This window comes from Dryas octopetala, chromosome 6, assembly GCF_963921425.1.
Source record: "Dryas octopetala chromosome 6, drDryOcto1.1, whole genome shotgun sequence".
NCBI classification, from domain to species: domain Eukaryota; kingdom Viridiplantae; phylum Streptophyta; class Magnoliopsida; order Rosales; family Rosaceae; genus Dryas; species Dryas octopetala.
This window is the reverse complement of record NC_141371.1, coordinates 18199697-18215350: the sequence shown is the minus strand read 5'-3', so window position 1 is coordinate 18215350 and position 15654 is coordinate 18199697. Positions and strand designations below refer to the sequence as shown.

Sequence of the window (15654 nt, the reverse complement as noted above, 5' to 3'; positions counted from 1 at the left end):
GAACACCACACCACATACCATCACACATTTATAGAGAGATAGAGATGCAAACCCATATACATATTGTGAGGGGCAATACACACATAAATATATAACACAAAGTCACAAACAAAGACGACAACAACAACAAAAACAGAGAGAGAGAGAGAGAGAGAGAGAGAGAGAGAGAGAGAGAGAGAGAGAGAGAGAGAGAGAGAGAGAGAGAGAGAGAGAGAGAGAGAGAGAGAGAGAGAGAGAGAGAGAGAGAGAGTGAGTTTCTAGAGAGAGAAAGACACAACAAAACACAACATCACAACCAGAACACACCACCACCACCACTACCACCAAATGTTATTTTTTATTTTTCTGTGAGAAAAAAATTAGAAAAATAAATAAATAAATAAATAAATACATTTTTTATATTTTTTTAATGTAACTAGACAGGCTCAGGCTCAGGGTTCACCTATATAAGTACTCGAAATTCTCAATACCTTAAAACAAATTAGACAAAAAGGAAAATCTTTGGTGAGCTTCTGATAAGAGAGGAAAATGTGTGTGTGTGTGTGTCGCTTTGTTTTCACTGAGAAGAAGAACAAGACGATCTCAAAGGAATCGATCGTCTTCTTCGTGCGTATCTGAATCGGTTTCAGCCTCCGATCCTCGTCTTTTTTCGGTTTTCAGCAACCGATCGGTGAGTGATTTCGTTGATTTCTTGCTCTGCTGTTTTTCTTCTGAATCTTCGATGATCGATTTGTATTCAAAGTTTTCAACTTTGTTTGGATGATCGGATTGGTGATTGCTTCGAAATCGATCCGATTTGGAATTTTATTCATATTGTTGATGAAATTGTTTGATTCTCTTTTAGAACTGAATTTGTTTTTGGTTATAAACTTATCATCAGCGTTGTTTTGAGTGTTAGTCTGGTGAAACTGCGTGGTTTTTGTTGAAGTTAATGACGGATTAAGAGATGGAAAGAAAAGATATATTATGAACAGAATAGATTCATTCTGTATTATTAGGTACATTTTACGTTTTCTTTGCTGCTAGGTTTTTGAAAATTAGATCTTTTCAAGTATATTATTATGTCCAATGATTGTATGTTTGCTTTTTTGGTACGCCACTTTTTCTCGATAGATAGCAACTGAGGCAATCTTCATACAGTGTTTTACTGTAGTTTGATTTTCTGACTTTGTTGCAGTTTTTTTATAATATAAATCTTCTAATATAGTATAGTATGATACAACCATTTTTATTGTCTGGCTTAGGCCTCTAGGTAGGTTTAACGTTTCTATTCTGGTTGCTCAAAGGGATTTCCTTTTACGATATTGTTTCAGTTTTATGCTTGTAACAATAACTTGTTTTCCATTAACTGAAAAAGAAAATACCATAACTTGTGTTCATTTAAGAATTTTTAATGATTTCTTTTCTGGTATTTATGTTGCAGAATATCTGAAGGGTCTATCGGGTGGAATGTGATTTGCATGGGTTGAGGATGCCAGAGTTGCGAAGCGGAGTGCGCAGATCAAAGCGGCTTGATGATCTTCAACCATCATCACAACAACCGATTGGTCAAGCCGAAAATTGTCAACTGCCTGCCCAGAATAAACCTCGGAGGAGAGCTGGTGGAGGAAGGGGAAGAGGTGGTAATGCTGTAGCAAAAGGGCCTTCACCGGCAATACCCACAAGGCCGACTGCAGCTGGTAGAGGCCGGGGCATTAGGTTGATAGATTTAGACCCTGAACCGTGCCAGGTTCTTCCTGAAGCTGCAGCTTTAGGAGCAGCAGAGCCCAATTACAACCGTTTGGAAGTTGTAGCAGATAAGGATATTGCAATGGAGGGTGGTGGAAGCGCAGAAAAAATTGTGGGAGTTGAAGAGGAAGCAGGCGGGACTCCTGTTCCCGATAGGGTATAGACCGTACTTATTACATTTGATTGGGTCCATTTTTGTCTTTAAGTGTTAGATATAAAATTTTAATCACACTGATTTGTGACTGCTAATTTTAGAATTTAGAGACAGCTGTTATGACTAATTACTCCGTTGATGTTACTCTATTTAGCTGATTATTGGTGTTACGAAAGTACTCCATGTTCCCAACTTTGGCTCTTCAATTGACGTGGAATGGGTGAATTCAAATATAATTAGATGACTGCCATTTTCTTTAAATGAACTTGAAGATTTTTGTGTCCATATTGATTTGTGGCCTCAGTTAGCCAATGTACCATCAGTGTTATTCTGATAGTTACCGGTCAATACATGTCTTGTTGTCCATACAGAAATTAAATGTTTCGGTTGCTGGGTGCAGGTACAAGTGGGTAACTCACCTGCGTACAAGACAGAAAGGAAGTTGGGTAAAGGTGGTTTTGGCCAAGTTTATGTTGGCAGAAGGGTTAGTGGTGGAACTGATAGGACTGGACCTGATGCAATTGAGGTATGACTGAAAGGTTTTAATCTCTTTGTTCAGATTTCAATTTTCTGAATCACAAATATATGATATTTTAAGATGCTTTTTGCAGGTCGCTTTGAAGTTCGAACACCGAAATAGTAAAGGTTGCAATTACGGCCCTCCTTATGAGTGGCAAGTTTATAAGTAAGTTTTGTATTCTTTTTTCCTGAATATTCTACAAGTAGGTTATATATAAATCTTTAAATTTTATCTATATTTATTTTGATTGTTAATCCTTCATCTGATTCATGTGCTTCTTTTTTTATTTTTAATGTTGTCAGTACTCTAAATGGATGTTATGGAATTCCTGGGGTTCATTACAAGGGTCGCCAAGGAGATTTTTACATTCTGGTGAGATTTGATTTGGAGCTCCTTACCATCAGATTGGATTTCCAAACTTATTTACATTGTCTGACGGATGTTATGTATATTTCAAGGTCATGGACATACTTGGACCCAGTCTTTGGGATGTTTGGAATTCCCTTGGCCAATCGTAAGATATTCTCTCTCTCTCTCTCTCTCTCTCACTCTCAAACATACACTCCTTGCAACCAAATGTACATTCATCTGTGCCCCATCCCCTGAGTGCATCACTCTTTCTTTTGGTCCTTTATTACATTATTATGTCTGCAACAGGATGTCACCCAGTATGGTGGCGTGCATTGCAATGGAGGCAATATCAATACTCGAAAAGCTTCACTTAAAAGGGTAAGTTTTATCGGAAGCTGTGACGTATTCTCTTTCATATAACCAACTTTAGAATCCTCCTTGGGCCCCTCTTGTGTTGCACTAATAATTGTTTTCATGAATTTGCCTCCTCACAAAACTAGGTTTGTGCATGGAGATGTAAAACCCGAGAATTTTTTACTTGGTCAACCTGGAACAGCTGATGAGAAGAAGCTATATCTTATTGATCTTGGTTTGGGTATGTTGCTCTTTTGTGTTTTCCACAAAACTACAAACTGTTTGTGCATTTTGCATGTTATGCCATATTTTTGTTTCAGTCAAAAGCCATATGAAGCAAATCCTGTCCCCATAGTTACTTTTTAATAATACAAGTGTAATTTTTTACATTTTTGTTTCAGCATCTAGATGGAAGGAAGCATCCTCTGGTCAGCATGTTGAATATGATCAGAGGCCTGACATATTCAGGTTGGTAATACTAAGACATTTGTCTTTTGTTGCTCAGTTTTTATTTGGCCATCCTTTATATATTGGGATTACTACTTTTGGCAGGGGAACAATAAGATATGCCAGTGTACATGCACATTTAGGTCGGACTGGAAGTCGAAGAGATGATCTTGAGTCATTGGCATACACATTAATATTTCTCATAAAAGGAAGGTTACCCTGGCAGGGGTATCAGGTGAGTTGGAATTATTGTTTAAATTTGCTTGTAACTTTTTGTATTGGGTTTTCATATAGTCTTGATAACCTTCTTTTTTTATTTTGCTTGAAATTACAGGGGGATAACAAGAGTTTTCTTGTTTGTAAGAAAAAGATGGCCACCTCCCCAGAGATTATGTGTTGCTACTGTCCTCCCCCATTCAGACAGTTTCTTGAAGCTGTTACAAATATGAAGTTTGATGAAGAGCCAAATTATGCAAAGTTGATTTCTTTCTTTGAAAGCTTGATTGAACCATGCATGCTACGACCAATTAGAATTGATGGAGCTCTAAAGGTGGTTTTGATTATACATTTCCCTTTTTCTTTTGCTTATTATTATTTTTTTAGATTTTCGGCTTTGACTTTTTATTATTCAATGTTCTCTAATGCATAAATAGGTTGGACAAAAGCGGGGAAGAACAGCTATAAATTTGGAAGAAGATGAACAACCAAAGAAGAAAGTGCGATTAGGTAATCCTGCTACACAGTGGATTTCAGTGTATAATGCACGCCGTCCAATGAAGCAAAGGTGAATTACACATTCATTCAATTTGATATCCTATAATATGTGATTGTGCATGAAATTTTCATACATTTCTCTTTCTTATGTTTCTCATTTGGATGTATATATATATATATATATATTATATGTATATGCTTCTTATTGTCATAACAAAACATTAAAAAAGATGCCACGAGCTGAAGCATTTTACATCTTTTATTTTCATTGCAAAGGTTATTATACAGTTGTCATGATTCTTTATAATTCCTAAAAGGGTATATGTAATATTTAGCACAATTTTCATTGTGTTGACCAGAAGTTGTGCTTAAGAAAATTAGCTAACTAATGAAGAATGATGGTGGTCTTCTATTATTGGAACAAACTTAATTAAATAACCATTTTTTGATATTTGTTATATTGAAAAAATGCAATGCTATATACCATGTAGGAAAGCATTATTACTCTCAGTAATTCTATATTAGTTTCTAAGGTGTTGCATAATCATGAATGAATGCTTAATCAATGATACATTGTTATACAGAATACTGTTATGTTGCCTTTATTTCCCTTGAAAGAGCAAATCGGCAAATATGACATATAAGGTGAACATAGAAGACGACTTCAAATTCTATTAGTTTTAAGCTTGCGACCCTGAATTAATTCTTCATCTTTTTACTTAATAATTATTGACACTCATATTTATTTATTTTTTTGATATTTTTTATCTCTGGTTCTAATGGTTCTTTAAAACTGGTGTCACATGTCTTCTCACTTGTACATTAAATGGATGAACTACACTTCATGCCCTCAAAATTTGTCAGAATTTATATTTTGTCCCTGTATTTAAATTATAACAAAAACAATACATGGACAAAATGGAAAAAGTTAAGATGCTTGGGTGCAAGTGCACACATAAGTTATAGGGTGATATATATGTACTTCTCTTAAATGATTTTGAAGGGTTTTGAATCTGGCCTTCTCGAACCTTTCTTGATAATGATGCTGTGGCATCTCACTGGAAATGTAGATATCACTACAATGTGGCAGACACTAGACTGCACCAGCATGTTGACAAGGGTAATGAAGATGGATTGTTTATCAGCTCTGTAGCCTCTGCACAAAATCTTTGGGCTCTAATCATGGATGCAGGGACAGGTTTCTCTTCCCAGGTTTATGAGCTGTCAACTGTCTTCCTGCATAAGGTTATCATCTGCTAGCAGTGTGTTCCAGCATCTTCTATGAGTAATGTGTGCACTTCTTGAAGTATTGATAACTTTTTTACTTTATTTGGTTCTTGACAGGATTGGATTATGGAACAGTGGGAAAAGAATTTCTATATTAGTTCAATAGCTGGTGCGGCTAATGGGAGTTCCCTGGTTGTTATGTCCAAAGGTTTGTTTTTATTGATACCATTAAATATTGTGTGTTGTCTAGTAGTACATGTCAAAGTGATTGTATGTTCGTGTACAATTGTTTTCTTAGTTTGTGTCTCAGGTAAAGTTTTGTGCATCTATTGTTCAATTTTTTTTTCTTTTCAATATAGATTATACCATGGTGAAAGTAGCCAATGGTGCAGTAGATTATCTTCTTATTTTGCCAAAGAAATATTTACTTGTTTCTCTGATGTTGTCTTCAACTGGTGCTATATTGGAGTTGTGTTTGACTTTTTTTTTTTTTATCTCTCATATTCAGTTTTTTGTTCAAGCAGCATTCTCATTCTAGGATGCTCTTTTGTAAATTTTGTTATCCATTTTATTTATTCTAGCAGCATTCTCGTTCTAGGATGCCCTTTTGTAAGTTTAACTAGCATTGTCAGCATAATTCTGTCTTGAAGAATTAGCTCCATTAGCATAACAATGGGCACAATAGAATGTGTCTTTTTGGCTATTAAAAGGGTCAGGGTGCATACATTTTTGTGCACGAATTTTGCTCCTCTGCATGTTGTACTGGTAAATGGAACTTTAATTGTCCCATTATTGATAATGAGAAACATGTATTATTCCTTTAAGTGGACCACTGTGCTGTGCAGTTATTTTTGTACTCCATGGTGTTGTATGTAGGTACTCCTTACACCCAGCAGTCATACAAAGTGAGCGAATCTTTTCCTTTCAAGTGGATAAATAAGAAGTGGAAGGAAGGTTTCCATGTGACATCCATGACGACTGCTGGCAATCGCTGGGGTGTGGTTATGTCCAGGAATGCTGGATTTTCTGATCAGGTATAACTAACAGTAAAGTTTTTAGATTCTCGAATGTGTAAATTTTGTTGCTTTTGTGAGCCTCCCACCTTTCTTGTTTTGAAGATAACTCATATTTCTCCCTCTTATATTTGACTTGAAAATACAAGGTTGTGGAGCTTGATTTTTTATACCCAAGTGAAGGCATACACAGGAGATGGGAAAGTGGCTACAGGATAACATCTATGGCTGCCACTGGTGATCAAGCAGCCTTCATTTTGAGCATACCAAAACGTAAATTGATGGATGAAACTCAAGAGACTCTGCGTACCTCTGCCTTCCCAAGCAGCCATGTAAAGGTAAATACGAAACATGTTTACCATTATTCCCAAGTGCATATTGGCCCCAATCCTTCTTTCAATGAAATTTGGAAATCATCTGTGTATGATGAGCATGAGCATTATCGCGTGTTAGTTTTATTTTATATTTTAAGTATCTCAAGGACCCTTGCTCATTGATTTGGTTCTAGACTTTATTAGCTGGAGTTGAAATATCTGGATTCTGAAAGTTGAGTTGCATACCTCCATGGATGATGTATTCATGCCCCATCATCTATTTTTGAATTTTGAATTGAGTGCTATTATTGCTGGTCCCTTTTAAGATTTTCTGACCATATTTGTTGGTTTCATGCCTATGCATAAGAAACTGCACTTCTGCTGCCTTGTTTTGTTCCTTTTGCACCTACATCAATATGATGACCGCTAATCTTGTGTTTTTGTTTTCTTTTTGGCAGGAAAAATGGTCCAAAAATCTCTATATCGCATCAATTTGTTATGGCCGGACTGTTTGCTAATTTGTGTCGTGTATATGTGGTTTTATACCTGAAAAATGTTGGTCAAATTTTTGAGAGAGCTTTTTACAGTTGGATCTTTGAGTAGCTGGATAATCTTTTCCCTGCAAGTTAGAGAAAAAGCCAAGCATCTCATAAAATATCTTCCTCATTTTCTTATATGAATGTAAAAAGTAACAGAGAGAGAAATGATACAATTGAAATTGGGAAAAAAAAAAAAAAAAACAAAAGAATTGTGTTCTCATCCAACCTCAGATGGTGAGGTAACAGTTTGTCAAAAACATATGCCCTAGAATAGTCACCTGGTAACTGCAACCAGCCAGCCAAGCTGTGCTGTGCTTATTTATCAACTGTAATTGTTCTTCAAACTATATGAAGTGATTTTAGTGGCAGTTATGTTCACTCGGCCACCATGGAGCATGGCATTTCATTGTTGCCTACGGTAGAATTTCACCGATATCTAACCGTAAATTCTTTGCTCCATATAGTGACCCAGACCATTACTACTTTTACATTTTAGTAGAAACATTAAGCATCGTGGCTGACTATGAGAGTAAAGAAGTTTACCTAAAGATTTTGGGTTTTTATTTTGTTTTGTTTTGTTTTGTTTTTTTTCATTTTTGGTACCTAAATTTTGGTCAATCTCCTAAGTTGGTACCTGAACTTTAATTTAACCAATTGAGTTTTCAAACTATTATTTTGTATGTGATAGGTACCCAATGGAATTTCAGTTAAAATAATTAACAGATGTTTAATAACAGGGCCCAGATAAATAGCTGGTTGGGTTGGGCTAGTAGTAGCTTAGTCTAATTGTCTTGCCTAGGGATGGCAACGGGGCGTCAATACCATACTTGCCCCGCTAAGTAATCAGGTCCCCATCGGGGGTATTCGGGGCCCTATTATTTTTTTAAAAATATTTTTTTATTAATAACATACCAATTTAATATAAATATATAATATAATAGATGAAATATATTAAAATTTATTATATTATATTACAATAACACTAAATCATAAAGAGAACATTATTAAATTTTAAAGACATGCAACAAAATTAAGATAATAAATTAAAATATAATATTTTTATTAAATGGGTATATGGGGGGGGGGGACGGGGATGGTATTCCCACTTAATCGGAGTGGGTCCCCACGGGGATTTTCAGAGGCGAGATTTTGCCATCCCTACCTGAGGTAATCTGTCACTCGATTTGGAGTGAAGCGGAAACTGAGGTAATCTGTCATTGGGTGAGGCGGAAACTGAGGCATGTTTAATAAGGTTTATATATTTTTTTTTTTTGCTCAAAATAACATTTATATTTTGAGAAATTTCATTAAATAGCCATTTTTAATACAACAATATCTTTTCTACCAATTCCCTCCCATCTTTATCTTTTATAACTTTGGTCTATTTTCAGACAAAAATGCTTTTCTCTCTCCCACCCACATCAACATCCTCTTCTTCTTTGATGTTCCATATCTGAAATATAAACTCTCTCTCTCTCTCTCTCTCTCTCTCTCTCACCCAACTTTCCCTCTCAGGTTTCTCTTGGTTTGCTAGGTTTGTTAGTCAAACCTAGCTTTGCAAATCCTCTTATTCCAAAGACAGAGACAAGCTCATGATGATGGGTATAGAGGGTTATTGTTGTTCGTGAAGGTATACTTGGGAGGGCATGGCAATGACTTCGCCCGCAAAGGTCAATACCAGCTTCGCTTGCACATCTAAATTTTTTTAATTATTAGACTTTACGTGGTCTACGTAAAAAAAAAAAGGGAAGATTGTTGTTCCGATATGAGAATTAGGTTTGTTGTTTTGATATGAGTTTGTTGTTTTAAATCTGATAAATGGTCGACACATAGTCGATACATAGTCGACGAATAGTCTACAAATCGAGGAAAGAGATTATCAAGAACATTGTATTCATTATTGAGCAACAAAAAGCCAAAAAGCTTGGATTGAGACTTTGGAACTTTAATAATTTCAGATTTTTCTATCAATTTTTTTCATTTTTAAGTTTTTCAATTGGCTAATTCACACCAATGCTCCCAAAAAGATAAGGTTTTTTCTCACTTTGCCCCCTAGAAGTTTATATGACTCACTTTGCCTCCCGAAACTCCATCTCATGTATTAAAATGTCACTTGTTGTCAAGTTCGTCAAGTTTTTCGTTAAAATTGCCTACGTGGTGCTTATGTGGCACATGTGGACCCATTTTTCATTGACATGTCAATGCCACATGAAAAAAGCAATTAATAAAATATTATTTTAAAACTTTAATAATTTAAAACATAATAAAATTCAAATAAAAACCAAAAACAAAAAAGACTCAAACCCCTCCCAGTCCCACTCCAACCTATAGGGGTGGGTGCGGTCCGGTTAGGTTTGGGTTAGACTGAAGGGAACACATAGTCTAAGTTTCAAAAAACTTCTCTTGTAAAACCAAGATCATATTTGTGTAGACCATGTAAAATTAAGATTAAGTGAGAGAGGTGCATAACTGACCCTTGAAGACCAAAAAGGGCTAACCCTTGTGTCAACTTGTGGGGGTTCCTCTCCTTTGTGGTTTTGGCCAAGGTGAGAAGACCATCTTCCTCCTCCCTTTTTAACACCAACTTGGTTCCTATCTCTCTAGTGAAAGATCACAAAAGGATTGACAAACTAAGAGATGCCCTCGATGGGATCCTAGAGCAAAGTGAGCTAAAATGGCTTTCTCTAAGAACAAGGAACCATGAGATTTATGTGACTATGAATCATGGACCTAGGCTCATCTTATGAGCATGATTCTTTAATCTCAACAAGGATTAGTTGTAAGATCACACAAATGGAGGAAGATAAGAGTTTATAGAAACTAGGATTTTGAGAGGATGGTGAGGAGAGATGAGAGTGTTGTTGGAATGAACAAAACACAAGAGATGCTTAAGCCTTCTCTACGCCGCACACTCCCTTAAGGGAGTCATGTGATGGGTGATATCACTTGCATGACATCACCATCCTCACCCATGGATCTTAAAGGTCCAATCAATCTCATCCATTGATGAGATTGGATGAGATTCTTTTTTCCATAAAATATATTATCTTCTCTTCCGTCTAATTTTAGTCACATGTGATTCCCATTCTTATGGTTTTCACATTTCCACTTTTATCACTCTACTAATTAAGATAACATTAATTATTCTCCTAATAATTAATGATTTAGCCTTGGTCAAGAAGCCCAAGTTTTGACTTTCCAATCTTACTCTCTAAGTAGATTAATTAGATAATTAATCACACTTAAGAAAAGAGTATGTCAAGTGATCAATCCAAATTAATCACTTGACTTATGGGTATACTAATTGCCCTCATCAATTAGTAACTAAGTCATTAGAGCTTAAAGGTCTCCGTTAGTATCTCACAATTAAGTGAGCTCACACTAGAGCAAAACTAGGAATAGGATGGGTGACCCACTAGGAAGTGTACTAGGAAGTGTCAACTCCCAGTCTTAGGCAATAACACCTGTCACGATAGTTGCGATCAATAATTGATCCTCAATATCATCCTTAATTTTCTTTTGGTCTCCCACATATTTGTATATGTGTGACCCTTTAGGTTCTTATTCGATCTGGCAGTTGGATTACAATTATTCTAGAACTATTTCTAATTAATTGCGCTTTAGACTTTACAGATCACGTTGACACCCAACTACAGTTCATGGCCCCAAACCAAATTTAGCCTCGAACCTATTCAACAATACAGTACGGTCCCTTCTCTCAACTAGAAAACCCTGAAATCCTAGTCAGAAGAGAATTTATAGTCACACAAGGAAAAACCAAGCTGGAAGAAGAGGAATCATCATTGTCCGAGGTCAGAATTGAGAAATCTTAGTTGGAGCAGGAAATCCTGATTGGATTAGGAGAAGTTGGTCAAATTCAACTCACAAGTCAAAGGTTCTAGAAGCTTCTATAAGTGATTAGGCCTCAAGTTAAGTAAGCAAAGAAGGAAGGGGCCCAAGTTGACATTCAAGGAGCCTAAAGACTAAGTCCATGTTACCATTCCTTGCCCTAGAAGACTTTTTCTATGCTGAAATCTTAATTTGAAAGGATGATATTTGGAGATTCAGCACAAGTGAATCTAAGAATCTTTAACTTGCAAGGAAGTCAAAACCCTAGAAATGTGAGCATGAATTTCGACAACATGTATGCACCTCTACAGATGGAACTAGATAGCATGCCATATATGATTGGAAAGGTACAGATGTTACCTTCGTAGAAAATTTTACGGATCTTAATTCCGAGATGTCTAGCTCAAGATATGGCGGTTTTAGTGGAGGTAGTGCAGCAGTTCTGTGAACAGAAAATCAAGTGACGCCCAAATCAGCCCAAGGCCCATTCTTAGCCAAAACTTCTAAGTCTTAAGGTGCAAGGAATGCACTTGTCCCACATTGAAATATTAGTGCAACCTCTCCACCTCCTCACTTCTATATAAAGCCTTCATTCTCTCATCTCTGAACACACTTAATCTTGTCACCTTGTGGTTTTAATTTCAGAATTTTAGAGAGGAAGAGAGAGAGGGAGGCGTGTAAGACCCCGTATTTTTCAAAGAGTTATTTTAAATATTTTGCGATTTTATTTTAAGGATTTTGGGAATTTATTTGGAATTTAAAAAGGTTTTGGGTTAATTTTTAATTTTTGTTTTAAATTGGGTTTGACCCAAAAGTTGACTTTTAAAACTAGTGGGCTTTCGCCTTGGACTTTGGGCACGTTGGAAAGGTCTCGATCCCACGAGTTCGTAGACACGCGGCATGCATCGATTGGAGTTATGGTTTGAAAGTTAGGAGCTTTTGAAGTAAAGGGCAAATTTGTAATTTTTACGAAAGTGGTTTAAAAACCAAAAATTTCAGATTTTTATAACAGACACACACACACTCTCTCTCTCTCTCTCTCTCTCTCTCTCTCTCTCTCTCTCTCTCTCTCTCCGCGCGTCTGCCTCTCTCGCCCCTCACCCTCTCCGTTCCTGCCACCGGCGCGTGGCGGCGCGTCCGGCGGCGGTTGGGCTGGGTTTTTAGCCCATGCTGCTCGCCTCCCTCCTCTCTCTCTCCCAGTGGCCTCCATTTTTTCGGCTGATCACCCACGACGAAGGAACGACGCGGAACAGCCGAGCCTCCCCTCACCGGCGATCTGCGTTTTCCGATGGAGTTGCGGCGCCGGACCACCTGGGTTCTCTTCCCCAGGCCACGGCGAGTCTCCCAGTGGTTACCCCATGCTCCGATGACCTCAAACGGCGGTGGATCGAAGATGGTTGTCCGATCGTCTTCTCCGGCCAGTTTCGGCCATTTCCGGCGAGAATTGGCCGTCGTCCCAGGTTGACCACCACGGACCACCGCGGGTCCCGTCGCGTTTGGCCACACCGATGGCTGGAATTGTTGATTTTTGGCCTCTGGCCAGTCACCCGAAGCTTGTGGTACACGGGCTCGGGAAATCGCATTCCCGATGTCGTTATGCTGCCGGATTTGAGATCCGAGCAAAGGAGCCAAGAAGGGCATTTTCGTCATTTCGCGTGGTTAGACTGTGAGTGAAACTTATTTGGTTATTCTATTGAGTTCTGTAGATGAATTGTTTGTTTTATGGATTTGCCGCTTTACGTTAGAGAAGACTAGGTGTAGGATTTGAATTAGGAAAATGAATTGACGAGGATTTGAGGCTAAGAAATTAGTTGGGAATTTATAGAGTTGCCCTGGGATTAAGCACTGATTTGATGAGAATGACTATTTTCGAGGATCAAGGAATGACGATAATTGCTGGATTAGAGAAGAAATATTTGTTGTCGAGGTATATAAGTGAGGATTAAGCAATTATTATACAGTAGACTGTGAGTAGGGATGACAAACAAGTGAGGGGGCGTGAGTAGGAATTAATTTCGGAGAAGGTTTCGGTGTAGCTCAGGGTAGACTATGAGTAGATCTCTGGTTTTCGAAATGTTTTGCACATTTTATAATTCAACTATCTTCTTGATTTAATTGGGTATGGATAGTTTCTGGAAATGGTTTTTGGCATTATTTTGGAGAAGTTTTATTATTGAATTTTCGTCCTTCGGAAATGATTTGAATCTAGCAGTTTTTATAATTTGAAAATGATTTATTTAAGTGTATTTTTTTGAAGAAATAAATTTCAGTTTTTATCTGAAGGAGTATTTTGAGATGTGGTTGATTGAGGTATACAGAAGCGGTTTCAAACCGCCATATTAGTACCCCCTTCAGCAGGTGTATATTTGCTCTGCACTCGCCTAGAGATGACTCGGCGGTGTATGACCAGCACTCGCTCTGCACTTGCCTAGTTGGCAGTGTACGACCAGCACTCGCTCTGCACTTGCCTAGTCGGCGGTGTATGACCAGCATCACAGCAGGTATAAATTTGGTCTGCACTTGCCTAGTCGGCGGTGTATGACCAGCATCACAGCAGGTATAAATTTGCTCTGCACTTGCCTAGAGATGACTCGGCGGTGTATGACCAGCAGTTCCCCGGGTACTAGTGTGGTGTGAGTTTTTCAGTTGTGGAGTACTTTGAGAAATGAATTTGCATAAGTAAATATTTTAAATGACATTTCAGTAAGACCTTGTGTTTTAAATCAGTTCAGATTTGATACTTCTTCGTTGTACGGTTTCATTGCTTTTTCAGTATATCGAGGTTTATTTGAGTTGAAAGTTTTTAGCCTAAATTATTTATATACAGTTGATAATATTGATTTCAGCTTGAGAACTGTGTTACTTTCAGAGTTGATTTACGGTTTGAAGGGATTTAAAAATAAATTTGAAGGAAGAGATTTTGAAAATAAATTTTAAGCTGGGGGATTCCAAAGAGTGAGATTATGAGAATTTTCAAAGAGCGACGTGAGTGAGATTAGGGAGATTCCAAAGAGCGACGTGAGTGAGATTAGGGGGATTTCAAAGAGTGACGTGAGTGAAATTAGTTAGTTTAACTGTTTGTTGGATTTCTTGCGTGCATTTGTTTGCTAGGACTTGATTTGACTAGGACTGGGTAGGTCTAGGCTTGAATCTTGAGGATGGAATTGATGAATGCATTATGCATTGAGGTTATGAGTTAGGATATGAATGATTCGAGATTGAGGTTAATAGTTGACGTTTAGGTAATTGATTTGCCAGAATGAGGATTATTATTTATTGATGGGATTTAAGATGTGAATTTGAGGAATTTTGTTTATTTTGATGCTTGGATGATTTGTTGATGAATTTGTGATGTGATTGAGTAATTATGGATACTTATTGTGGATTATTATTAAGTATGGAAATTGAAGAATTATTTGAGGATCATTGTTTAAGTCATTTCACTCATACGAGCTCTAGTGAGCTTACCGGGTTATTTTTTTGAATGACCCGGTGTACCATGGATATGGTACAGTGTGGTTGTTGATGTTTTGCAGGTTAAGCAGGCTGAGAAGGCAGTGAGGAGAAGACGAGGCAGTGAGATCTATTCTAATTTGATTTAATTGATTTTATGCAGTGAATTTTACATAAATGTTTTGGGCTCACACTCTGATTTATTTAACGTATTTATTTAGTATATTAAGTGCATGACTCATTCTTTGAAAAGAGGTTTAAAGGACAAGGTTTCAGTGTATTTTTGGGCCCTAGGATTGGGGCGTTACAGGCGTGACACAAAAGGGAAGAGGATTTTGCCGAACCCTAGCTTGTGCCTTAAGCCTTGCCACAGCTACCCGTGTTTCTTATTGTCTTCTTCTTTTGTTTTTTTGTTTTTTTTTGTTTCTTCGTAGTTGTTTTGTTAATCAACAATGGATTGGCAATATATATATCTTGTTTCTTTAATGTTATGTTCATGATTTGAATTTAGTTTTGCAGTGTTAAGATAATGATGAAGCTTTTATTATTTGATCAATATGGACTTATGGTTAATGAAATAAAGCCATGTGATTTAATGTGATGTTTGCATGCAATAAACTTCTATTGTCTAGTTTAATTGATATTATTTGTGTTGCGCCTTTGACTGATCACCTTAGGTTATATGTGCATCTAGTAGTTGTTATGAAATTGAGAGGTGATAATCAAGCAAATCAATTCAGTAGGTAACAAGGAGGTATCCTAAGAAGGAGGTATCTTTGATGAATAGGTTTCATAGATGTCATATAGATCGATAATCAAGATACTATCATGCTCTATGTGTTTGTCGTTTTCATATAATCTTAATGACTCTTGCATGGTTAACAACTTAGGTAGACTATAATCAAGTTATCTAAGAACACGTGAGTTAACTAAGTTGTGATAATCAAGCTCTTAATTTTTGAATAAAGAAAACAATAGTTAGGCGAGTGTC

The 15654-nt window shown here is 37.0% G+C and overlaps 1 protein-coding gene across 1 annotated transcript; it reads left to right on the top strand.

The window, feature by feature from the left end:
* Positions 1 to 454: 454 nt before the first annotated feature.
* LOC147282998 (casein kinase 1-like protein HD16) lies at positions 455 to 7750 on the top strand. The gene is made up of 17 exons (XM_086246276.1): positions 455 to 670; positions 1424 to 1885; positions 2283 to 2408; positions 2494 to 2567; positions 2705 to 2774; positions 2861 to 2916; positions 3060 to 3131; positions 3254 to 3348; positions 3509 to 3575; positions 3660 to 3789; positions 3889 to 4104; positions 4208 to 4338; positions 5339 to 5513; positions 5613 to 5703; positions 6372 to 6529; positions 6658 to 6846; positions 7281 to 7750. The coding sequence occupies exons 2-17, from the start codon at positions 1472 to 1474 to the stop codon at positions 7338 to 7340; spliced, it is 2124 nt and encodes a 707-aa protein (XP_086102402.1). The 5' UTR covers positions 455 to 670; positions 1424 to 1471; the 3' UTR covers positions 7341 to 7750.
* Positions 7751 to 15654: the final 7904 nt, after the last annotated feature.